The sequence below is a fragment of the Pleuronectes platessa genome, chromosome 9, assembly GCF_947347685.1.
Source record: "Pleuronectes platessa chromosome 9, fPlePla1.1, whole genome shotgun sequence".
NCBI lineage: Eukaryota > Metazoa > Chordata > Actinopteri > Pleuronectiformes > Pleuronectidae > Pleuronectes > Pleuronectes platessa.
Window position 1 is genome coordinate 1,487,288 of NC_070634.1, and position 12,367 is coordinate 1,499,654.

The 12,367-nt window shown below is 39.7% G+C and overlaps 1 protein-coding gene across 1 annotated transcript in view; it reads left to right on the top strand.

Annotated features, from left to right (window-relative positions):
* The window catches only part of ptprfa (protein tyrosine phosphatase receptor type Fa), a 231,113-nt gene extending 222,389 nt beyond the window's left edge, over positions 1–8,724 (top strand). Inside the window, 6 exon segments of the mRNA XM_053430630.1 lie at positions 58–236; positions 2,038–2,164; positions 3,301–3,426; positions 6,054–6,208; positions 8,385–8,520; positions 8,656–8,724. Of these exon segments, the coding sequence (XP_053286605.1) occupies positions 58–236; positions 2,038–2,164; positions 3,301–3,426; positions 6,054–6,208; positions 8,385–8,520; positions 8,656–8,724 (792 nt within the window).
* The last annotated feature ends 3,643 nt before the right edge of the window (positions 8,725–12,367 follow it).

The following is a 12,367-nucleotide window of genomic DNA, read 5'->3' on the forward strand; positions in this document are numbered from 1 at the left end:
TGATCAGGTGTCCGCTGAACATCAGAGACAGATGAATCTTCCGCTCTGTCTCCTCAGAAACTAGCCAACTCAAAAGCGCATACCTCAAGATTCATCAGTGCCAACCTACCATGTAACAAGTTCAAGACCCGCCTGGTGAACATCATGCCTTTTGAGTCCACCCGCATCTGCCTACAGCCAATAAGAGGGGTGGAGGGCTCAGACTACATCAACGGCAGCTTCATCGATGGATACAAGTGAGTATTATTAGTATTTTATAAAGGTGAGCTGAAAGAAATGTGAACCACAATGCAGAATGGGAAACACTGGGCCACACAGAGGTGACGGTTTATAGGGCAACTGTCTGTGGATGGTTGAACTACTGCCAAACAGAATGTGTTGAGCAGCTCCAGCACTAATGAGTGAAGAGGTGAACCTGTTCTCTGGCAGCTGACACAGTCCAGGGTTTCACTGCCTCTCAGTGTATCAACTGGAGTCAACTCAGTGCCTGTCCATGATGATGCAAAATCTAAAGAACTCCCTTCTTAAACAATGTATTATCTTTTATAGCTCTCTCTAATGGCTCCCTATAGAGGAGCCTATTAAAATTTGCAACTGTGACACTGTTGATTGTTTTTTACGTGACTGAAGGAATATTTTTCTGTTCATCTATGAACATGTTGTATTCTTCTTCTTTAGTCTGGCTATTGTTCCAATTGGTTATTCCTTTATACGAATGATGTAAAGCATCAATTGGTGATCAAACTGAAAGTGAGTGCACCTGAAATGTGGCTTTCAGTCCTTCAGGAAAACTGTGTTCACACAGCTACAGTAAGTATAGTGGGTCAGAGTTGAAGTAAGAACTTTCTTGAATAGATGCCTAATGACTTGTACTGCTCCGGAGGGAAAACCCTTTTTGCTTTTGCCCTTCTCACAGACACATATAAGACAGACATGTCCTTTAATCAGACTTTTATCTTCCTTTTCAGTATGATACTGTATATATTTTTAATTATATCGGAACATTAGCTGGTTAAAACTGGTTAATGTTTTGGGGTTGTATTAGCAGCTGCACTATTTGTTGGCTTGATTGCACAGAGGTCACTAATGATGCAATTATCATATTCAACCTTCCACATCTGAACTTAAACAAACGTAGGCATGGTCCTCAGCTGTTGGCCAGTTCCCCCCTAATCATTCCACAGTGCTTAGGCACAAGTAACAGAACAACCAGGTGCTGCAGCTCCAATAACATACAGCAGCAGCTTTTACGTTTGCTTGTTGTTTTATGAACTGTTCAAATAACATCCATAGGACAGGGGCTGACAGACAAACAACAGTTCCTCCAGTCATCCCCAGCAAACACAAATCAAGAGCATTTCATGTCACTTGAGTCACTGAGGCACACAGGTTGGAGAGAATAACCTGAGCCGTGTGCTGCATGGCTCAACACTGCTACCTAGTGGTAGTGTCCTTTGCATTCTCCAGTGGAGAGCCTTTTTAACAGTGCTGTTAAAAAGGCTCTGTGCTAAAGCAATCCAATTAAAATAACAGCTAACTCATCAAATCTATTGTTGAGGTTGCACAACATTTTATTAAAAACACCTGATTGCTGCATTCAACAGTTATGGTATGTCATTGAAGCTATTTAAATGGGATGTGGCGTAGAGTAACTCCTGCTGCTTCTGCGTGTGTGTTTGTTGTTGGGAAATGGCAATAAATGCAGCCTGGCAAATTTGGCAACCACCAAAAAGAATATTTCTGTGAACTCACGTCACACAGACAGTCTCCAGTTGTGCTGGACAGATAATGTCTGGACCTGATTCTCTTGTCCTGGAGAAAACAGCTTTTGAAAGACATTAGTTAAAAAACTTATGCTTTTTTATAATTTAGGACATAAGCATCATTCATCTGCCATAACCTGTATTTTTTTTACAGTATGATGTCAGGCTGCAACCACCACTTGGGCTGAAAAGGAAGGAAGCTTAAATTTAATCCAAATAGGAGCAGTGCTGCTGAATCCTGAGGAGTAATCACAGACTCTGTTCTAATTTGCAGGCAGCAGAAAGCATACATGGCCACCCAGGGTCCGTTAGCTAAGACCTCAGAGGACTTTTGGAGAATGTTGTGGGAACACAACTCCACCATTATAGTGATGCTCACCAAGCTCCGTGAGATGGGAAGGGTAAAACATCACAGTCACACCTTACACCTGTCATTGAGTGTGAACCGATATCACATAAAATTGACAAAAATTTAAGCCTGAAATTGTGTCAACACATTAAATGTACTGGTTTTATAAATTTCATTATTTTCTTGCATTCGCCACTTTTGGCTTTTGTTTGCACATACACTTTTACTATGAATACTCAAAGCTTTACAGTACAGTTTAACCATTCACGTATGTGGACCAATGCTTAACAAAAGTATTGGACCTGGCCTATAAATAAGAGGCATATATGAAAATTGTCAAAACAAATACAATTTTATTGATGATTGATAACATGAGCATGTTGTCACACAAATATGCTCAATTCATCATCCCTGAATTGTATCATGTACACATTATTACATACACAGTGTACAAAGTCCTTCATCAATATGTATGGAATAGAAAGCAGCAGCAAAGACAGATATTAGTACTTCATCCATCACTCCATGTCCATCATATCAGCAGTCACACTAAGCCAAGTAGTGTCAGAGCACCACAATCCACCATCTGCTTGTCATTTTATATTACATGCAGGAAAGAGATGAGAGCACACCACATGAGCCTAAGTCCAGTTTCTGAGCGGCTCTTAGTATATCATGTATTTGTATCATTAGCTATAGCAAAGCCTTCTGCCATGTGTATGTACTCTACATCTCATTAAAGAAGGTAGTTCAGACCAAACTCTCCAATACATATTCCTTTTCCTATTTACATACTGTATGTAAATAACACATTTACTGCAAAACCATCTCACTTACTCATAGTTGGACTAAGTAAAATGGAAATCTGGCCTGGGGCCCCAAGCAAAGAGGGGCTCTAAAAGCACCCAGTTTAAAGTATTTCAAAATTTTATCTATAGAAAAATAATGACATAAATGCAGTACAAGTAATGAATGTTACTGCTGTGACAGTGTGCATATGCAATGACACAGAGTTTGGGGCCCCAACAGCTTATTTTTTACAGGTTAATCTAAACTTGCCCTCACCTCTTTTGTACCTGAACAACTGTTGCTTGCACAACATGAATCTGTTGCCTTGTCATACAGTCTTCTTTTATGTCCTGCTTAAATGCACCATGTCGGGATTTGTCTTCTCTTTTCATTCTTTAGGAAAAGTGCCATCAGTACTGGCCTGCCGAGCGTTCTGCGCGCTACCAGTACTTTGTTGTGGACCCAATGGCTGAGTACAACATGCCTCAGTACATCCTAAGAGAGTTCAAAGTCACAGATGCCAGGGTAAGTTCACCTCAGGAAGGCTTTGTTGTTGTTCCATCAGGCGCTGTCAGAAATTTGGCTTCAGCTTAGCTAACTTTACCTGGAAAGGAAATTGACGCCACTAAGGCCATTATTTTATAACCTGCTAGCAGAGTGACACTTTCATTGCATGCCAAGGTTCCTTTTTTCTTCTGTGTATTTAGCATGTTATCATTTGGTCTGTGTGTTTACCACACATTTGTTGATGCTGTACAAACGGCCTCCCTGCACACATTTAAATCAGAAATCTGCCACTTTGTCCTGTGTAATTGCATGTACTTCACACTCACACACCCACAGCTGTGCTCTGGGCTCCCAACAAACACTTGGCGTCCACACCTGCTGCCCCCACAACACACTACACATCAGCAGTGGAGAGAAGGAGAGAGAGGGAGAGTGTTACCAGTTACCAATAATTCCCCCCCCCCCCCCCCCCCCCCCCGCTCCCCATGTTCTATAGGCAACGCCATTCTTTCTGTGAAATAAGAGCTGTGATCTTTCATCAACCATTACATATAAACATATATTAATAAAATAAATTAATTGAATAAATAAAAGAAAATATTTATTGAAAGCTATGGAAGAAATTATATTCAGACAGCAAAAATTATCCTGTTTTAGCTACAGTCATCTGATAATTTTATGTAGAATCAACCCCATTACACTTAGGAGGTTCATACCTGCTGCGCACAGCAGTGATGATGAACTCCATGAAACATAAAGTTTGAAAGGTTGTCTGCACTTTAAAGCTCTCACTAACCCTTAGTGAACTCAAGTGGTGACCTCACACAAAGCATGAATATCTGCATGTAGATGTGTTCAGGCCAGGACTTTAATCAAAGATGTGAAGTTTGGTGCCGATTGGATAATGTACACTGAAGTTACAACAACTTCCTCTTTCATGGCAAAACCTAGAAATTAGACACCACAGAGAAAAACTCACGAAGAGTTCAACTTTTCATCATCAATTTTGAAGATTGCACCCAGCAAATTTGAAGTGGGTCGAAATACGATGTGTGTAAATCACAAAGAAATACCACTTAATCCAAAATAGCTAACTTTCTTTTGTTAAACGTTCAGGGACTGCACATTGGGGCACTTTTGAATCAATAGGGCACGCAAGCATGCGTGAAATTCATTTCACACATAAATTTGTTGTACATCTGAGTTTTGTCTTATTCATTATGCGATTGATTGGGAGAATAAAAAAGATCTCTAACTCAAATCAACCAGAATTATCAAAGTAAGGCAGTCACTTAAAAACCCCTGATGAGGCTCAAAACAACAAACACACTACAACAATTTTAAATATTTTTTAAAAGCAGCCATATTCACATTAAAGTTGTTTACATAGGGGATTCTATATTTTGAATGGAAGTTAGATGGAGACCACAGAGGGTTAGATGGACCCATCGTATGCCCATTTTACCACAGTTGATATGGTTCCTTGGGGTCTTAATGAAATGTTTGTAACATATTTTGGTCAAAATAAAACACGGATAATTTAAAACAGCACCCTTTTTACCCTGTCTAAAACAGCCCTCCTCAGATTGTATGATCCTCGGAACATGTTGTATAAAGACAACACTAAAAAAGACAAATGTTGGGACGCTGTTGCTTAATGTTGGAGCAACAAGTAAGTATATGCTTTTATACTACTGGATCAATGGGTGATATTATTAGCGCTGCCCGGCGCTTCAGCGTCCGGTGTGAACAGCCAAGTGCCGGCACGCTAGGGATTAGCGTTTACGCCACGCTTTGGTGTTGCTTCCGCTTCCGGTGTGCCTAACGCTCTTCTATTTTGTCCATATTCGTTCTTCTAAATCTTCCGTTGTTTCTGCCGGTATTATGTGGCATGAAACCGGAAATGCGACTCCGGAAAGGATGAGATAGCAGACCAATCACAGCCTTTTTACCTTTTCCCAGTTTTTGGGACGGTAGACATGCGAGATACCCAAATTAATGTGTAGAAGCACTACAAAAGTGGAATTTTCATAATATGTCCCCTTTAAGCAATTATAGGTGGAAGGATATTACAATGATTTTACGTAACAGTAGCAAATAAGGAATATACCAAATATATTATAATTTACTTTGGTTAACTTACAGGATATACAAGAAATGTATAATTAAACTACTTTTTCACTTTGAGACAGTACAATACAGTCTTCATAACAAAGTGGGCCATAAAAAGATCAATGCTGAAGAATCAATGTCAAAGGTTCACTGCACATTTTAGGGCAGGTTTTATGTAGTTCCATGAATCTAGTGTCTCTTTGGATACATGGTTTGGTTATTTCTTGTATAATAGGCAGTGAGGAGCATTGTAAAGGTAAATGCAATTTTTAAAAAAAAATTGTTGTTCTTTTGTGTTGTCAATTTTATTTGAAAATACAGAATATGATGTGAAATTGTACCCGCTTTATCGTATTTGACAATCAAAACCCAGTGTTCTGGAGGTAAAACTCCAGTCTGAATTATTAAAATGATGGTTAACAGTATAGTAAAACTTTATTAACCTCACACTGGTCTCTGCCGCATCTAACAGGAGGGGGCTGTAAAGTTGTGTTTGAGCTATTTACAGTGTCCTTGTCCTGTATGTTTGCCAGGATGGACAGTCGAGGACCATCAGGCAGTTCCAGTTCACTGGCTGGCCAGAGCAAGGAGTGCCAAAAACTGGGGAGGGATTCATTGACTTTATCGGCCAGGTCCATAAAACTAAGGAGCAGTTTGGACAAGATGGACCAATCACTGTTCACTGCAGGTAACTGTGTGTCTATGTGTGCGTGTGTGTGTGTGTGTGTGTGTGTGTGTGTGTGTGTGTGTGTGTGTGTGTGTGTGTGTGTGTGTGTGTGTGTGTGTGTGTGTGTGTGTGTGTGTGTGTGTGTGTGTGTGTGTGTGTTTGTGTGCACGTTTGTGTGTTTGTGTGTGTCCTTGATTTAGAGAACAACGGGAGTGAATTTTTGTAAGCATGAACAAGAATGAACATGAGCAGATTTTTTTCCTATTGTTCATTACAATCATCGATTCCCAGCACAAAATAAAAACAAAGTTTTCACTTTTCACATTTGGCAATATCATTCTTTTGAATGATATTGCCAAATGGAAGGATGTATAGAGTGAAAAGTGAAGAGGTCCCAGAATTGACCCTTGATACACAACAGGTCAAGGGCAAACATTTTAAAGATCAATATAATTAAAAGCAAGATCATAGAAATAATTCTTGAGTTGTTGCTTAAAACTATAAAAAGAAGAAGATTGTCTGATGTGTTGTGGCAGTTTGTTTCTAACCTTTGGTGCGTAGCAACGGAAAGCAGCTTCCCCAAACTTGTATCGTAAATTTTGGGGATATTGAACAAGCGTAGTGGTAGAGGACCTGATTGAACGGGTTGAAACATATTCTGATAAACAATCAGAGATGTATGACGGTGCTGTACCATTAGGTCACTTAAAAACAAGTATTATAATTTATAATCAATCCTTGGTGGACTGAAAGCCAGTGTAAAGACGCTAAAAACTAAGAAATTTGATCTCATTTCGTCATCCATTGTTCTACGCTGAAGAGGCAGTTTATAACTTGGTTCGGAGCATTAGAGTCATCTGGCGCTACAGACAGATATAATGAAGGATCATCAGCATAAAGATGATAGTTCATACCCTGGTCACTAATATTTTCTCCCAGTGGTGTCATATAGAAGCAAAATAGTAATTGCCCAAGAATGGAACCCTGTGGAATGCCGAAAAGGTTATCATGATTTTGTGAAGCATGGTCACCGAGGCTAACGAAATATATCCTGCCAGTAAGGTATGTTTTACCAGTTTAGAGCTGTGCCTGTGATATCAATCCAACTTTCAAGTCTGTGTAAAAGGATTTTGTGATCTACTGTCGAATGCAGCAGGTAAGTGGAGGAGCATCAGGATAGGTGACATTTTCCATGCATTTGGAAAGATTCAGGAAACTCTTCACATTTTATTGTGAGGCCGGATTATATTCAGATATGAGATATTCTGTACCAGCTTTTCTTGTGCTATCTATGATCAGTTAAAAAAACAACAACAGTGATCTGAGGTTACAACAACATTGATCTGAGGTTAGTGTAATATTATAACAAAAATATCTTCACTTTTGGGATCACTAAATCTAGTTCGTGCCCCTGGTTGTGTTTGCTTGGCCATGGTTGTGTTGGCTTGGAAATATGTTGCGTTAAATCCAAAGAATTTAGAAGTTGCATGAAGTCAATGTCCTTACAGGAGGTGTCATCAATATGCAGATTAAAATCACCATGATGATCCTATCATGTTTAATTAAGCATATTGACAGCAGCTCAGACAATTCTGATAGTATATAGTCCCTACCTTCCAATTATAGTTTTTTTTCCATTTGATTTTTTTTAACCATCCGTTTACAAGTTTATATAAATGTTAAATGTCATCCACAGTGTCAAAGGCTGCAATTACAATTAGCACCAAAAGGGATGTTTTCACGAGTGTGTTTCATCTAAATTGTACAATTTATTGTTTTCTTTTTCCTTTATATTTAAATACTTTGTATTTACATCGGGTGCGGGTCCTCTCTATGGATGCCGCCAAGTTTTTTTACAGTAGTCCAAACTGCACAAACTATACATCTTTTGAGTTTTTGTGACAACTTAAGGCTACCACAGGTTCTCTTTCATGTTTGGAAGAGAGGTTCTGTGAGGGGTGTTCAGCTGCAACACGCAACTTCACCACTATATGTCACTAAATTCTACACACTGAGCCTTTAACTAATTCACAAGTTGTTGGGCCCTTAAAAACACACTCTGGTTCCCTTTTCTCAAGTTCTCTGTCTCTGCTCCATTAACCCCTTGTAGACGAATGTTGCGAATTTTCCTCAAACGGGGCTACAGTGCTACTGAACAATCAAATTTGTAATAAGGGTCCAATTGTGTGCCAATTAGTGCTGGAGTTGGGCGGACCGGTGTGTTCATCACCCTGAGCATCATCCTGGAGAGAATGAGGTACGAGGGAGTAGTCGACCTCTTCCAGACTGTCAAGATGCTCCGCACTCAGAGGCCAGCCATGGTGCAGACAGAGGTATGATATTCGGCTGCTGGAAAGCACGAGAAACATAACTTAACAACAAATGCAAGAGAACGTGTTAATAAAAAATGTGTCGGAATCAGAATGTCTCCCACTTACAATTTGACCAACTTATTATTTTGTTATTAGGACCAGTACCAGCTGTGCTACCGGGCTGCTCTGGAGTATCTGGGAAGCTTCGATCACTATGCAACATAACCCTCACGCAGAAGGAACTGGTGTCTCTTCTGAGCCATATTCACTCAGCTCCATCAGTCCCTTTGGCCTGATGTGGAGGTTACAGAGGACTGTGTGTGTGTGAGTGTGAGTGTGTGTGTGTGTGTGTGTGTGAGTGTGAGTGTGTGTGTGTGTGTGTGTTTGTTGGCATGAAGCAAGGGAGAAGAAGAGAGGAAGCTGGACAACCTCCCGTGGACTAGTATCATGATTCTGCCACAGACCCAACACCAAAACCTCTCAGAATCCAACCCTGAATGACCTTTATCCATGCCTCATTCTCCTATCACTTCCTGATCAGCCTATTCCCAATAGCCTCTTCCCAATAGCAAAAATATGTTTCTGCTATTATCGTTTATATTCACTATTACTGTGTTGTTATTAATATTTAGAAATTATTTTGTAATCACTTACACTGGTTATTATATGTCTTAATCTTTCAATTATTTCTGTTAGCACTAAGAACATGTATTTTCAAGATGCTCAAAGTTATTAACACTGGAGAGCGTATACTCACAGCTGCTAACGATTTTATTTTCCACCATAGATATGACAGTCAAATGTTATCATTACTGCATTGGCCCTGTTCAGAGGAAAATGTGGCTTTGAATTCCTGTCTTCACGTCACAACTATGATGATGGGGATAATTTGTCATAAACTCTTGACGATTCACAGCTGAACCACTGCTGGTAGAAATATTTGAATGACTTTTTCAGCTGTCTGAAATCTGGAGAAAATTGAAATGTGAAGATGTGGCACAGCCCTTTTGTGAAAACAAAAGGGGTTAGGTTTGGAATTCCCAAGACCTCAATTTATGACAAGATGTTTTCTTATGAGAAGATTCAGTAACCATTCAATGCTAAATCTAAATCACTGTGTTTTAGATGCTAAACCTTGATACATAAGGCTGACCTCATTCTACATATATTTTCATTTTTGTCAACAAACACAACAAATGAAACCCAACCATCAGTGTCGATCGCCCCAACTTTCTGATGTCGAAAATGCTTTCTGTGGCTCTCTGCGCCAAGCTATTCCTGTGGGGAAAATACACTTTTTAATTCTATATACGGTTCAGTAATTTGCTGTAAAAGCTTGACATGGTTGGGAGAACAGTTAATTTGTTGGAGACTATTTTCAAAGCAAAGTAATTCACATTTGGTGCTGTAGTGAATATTTGAGGCTGCATGGTGGGTCAATGATGATTAAGTGTTAATGGTAATGAAAAACATCTCACCCAATGCTATAGTGTATCTCACTAATAGTCTTTGGAAACAATGAGTGAGTTCACTATTTGTTTGAGTCAGGACTTGTTGACACATTCAGAATATTATCCAAATTTTCCTTAAAACAAATCCCCAATTTAGTTCGAAAAGATTGATGCCCCGATCTTAGAATTTCCATGTTTTTAAAACCACTTCAGTTCTCAATTACAAAGTATTCACAGTGAGTTTAGAATAAATGAACAATTTCAGCATCACTATTGGGTCATATGAAAATTTCACAATTTAAGTATGAAGGTCAAACTCAGCAATAATCACAAGTATTAAGATTAAGATCCATTTATTCATCCCAAATACATGCACAGACATGCAAAGGCACACTCATGCAGGTAGGGAAATTTAATCTCTGCTTTTTACCCATCTGGTGCAGGACACACAGAGCGACCATGTACGGCGCTCGGGGAGCAGATGTTGGGGGAGTGAGGTGCCTTGCTCAGGGGCACTAAAGAGGGTAGGGAGACTCTTGGATTTTTGGACAGATCAATCCAGGTTCGTCTTTTGTTGTCTCTCCGTGGAGTCGAACCGGAGACCTTCTCTGCCCATAGTCCAAGTTTCTGCCACTCGACCACCGCCTCTCCTCAGCCAAACTGATTTTTATGGTTAGAAAACACAGTTTAACTATCATGCAGTCAGATTTTCAGTGCTGTAAATCAGTTCACTAAATGTCCAGATTAATAGAGTATGGATGTTGCCCCATTACATCATGGGCCATATGTCTGCACCAAAAAACACAAAGGAGAGTGACTCTTATTTCGGATTTGCCCTCTCATCTCATGACTTTGCTTTTCTGTTTGCATACATGGCTTTACAGAGACATGACACAAGCAATTTTGGTGGATCCCAGTTCAAGTTATATTACAGTTTATCCATTTTATCACTGTGGTGCAGAAAGACAAACAACTAACTTAATGGTTTGATCTCTGGCTTTACTGGATGAGATGACAATGTCAGATGGTTTTGGATGAAGTGAAATCATGCAGAGGTCCTATCTGTTGTGTACATGCTCTGTTTTCTATTTGTTAATAAAAAGCAGAACAATTTCTTCAAAATGTTGTTGTTAATAAAGTTGAATAACTGGGTTTGTAATATAAAGGTTCTCTTTCACTTCTTATCTCTGTGACAATGTGGTGTTACCTTTAAGTCATTGGTTCCTGGAATGACTATAGTGATATGGGACTGTTAAAAGTTTGGGAACCCCTGCTTTAAGTGAAGCTCAGTGGACCAGTGGGCCTGTTTGCTTTTTCTAGGAAAATGTGACAGTAAAAAGAAGAAAAAGCTGCATAATATATACATGCTCTCTTCCCCCTCCCCCTTTTGCTTTTCTATGGTTGCCTTTTAAGATAGTATAATCATTTCAAGCTGAACAAATCCTAGTGAATTATCTACCAGCGTATCAGGATATTTGATACTCTAGAATAAGTCGTTGACTGTCAGAGAATCAATTTTATAAACTATTCCTGCAGGATCATTTATCATCCTACATCATTCCAGCACGAATCCTTTACAATGGAAACCTATCACATTTTTCTAATAAACGTGTTAGTAGACCCATGCTGTGTTGCGTAGTAAGATACTTTATTAAGGTATAAGTAGGAAAACCCCCTTGTACTTTTTTCTTAAGTCTATCAATAAACTAATGAAGAGCAGCAGTACAAAGGAACTTTAAAGGTTCAGTGTGTAGAATTTAGTGAAATCTAGTGGTGAAGTTGCATGTTGCAGCTAAATACCCCTCACTCCACCCTCCCCTTCCAAACATGAAAGAGAACCTGTTGATCCTTCAGTTGTCATATCAATTCAAATGTTTTTAGTTTGTCCAGTCTAAGCTACTGTAAAAAACATGGCGGTCTCCTTAGAGAGCACCGTTTACAATACAAAGTATTTCACCTAAATCGTACACACTGAACCTTTACATGAAAATACTTGATTGACTTGCAAGTATTCAAAACTACAGTTTCATTCCACCACTTGTTTTTCGATTTAATCGCTCCACCAGTGCATCACTTTGAGGGTGGAGCGTGGTTGTCCTTGTCTTGTTTACCCCGAACCTTTGGCAGATCTCACCAAGGACCTGGGACTCCAAAGGGTTTCTAGGCAGCTCATGAGTCGCAGCAGTGCATATGTAGTTCCACATCCCATCGACAGCCCAGCTAACAGAACTGTCCTTTTGAGGCTGTGGAGAGTCTTTGCATTCCCGTTGAGCCCCATCCCCACTTACCTATTGGAGAACATGGGGGCAAAGTCCATGGGGCACAAGAAGCTGCAAGATGTCGTTACCTTGTCCGGGAGGCCTGCCTCTGGTACATCAACCCATTATGGAGCTCTAAATTACCACATTGAGAGGGGT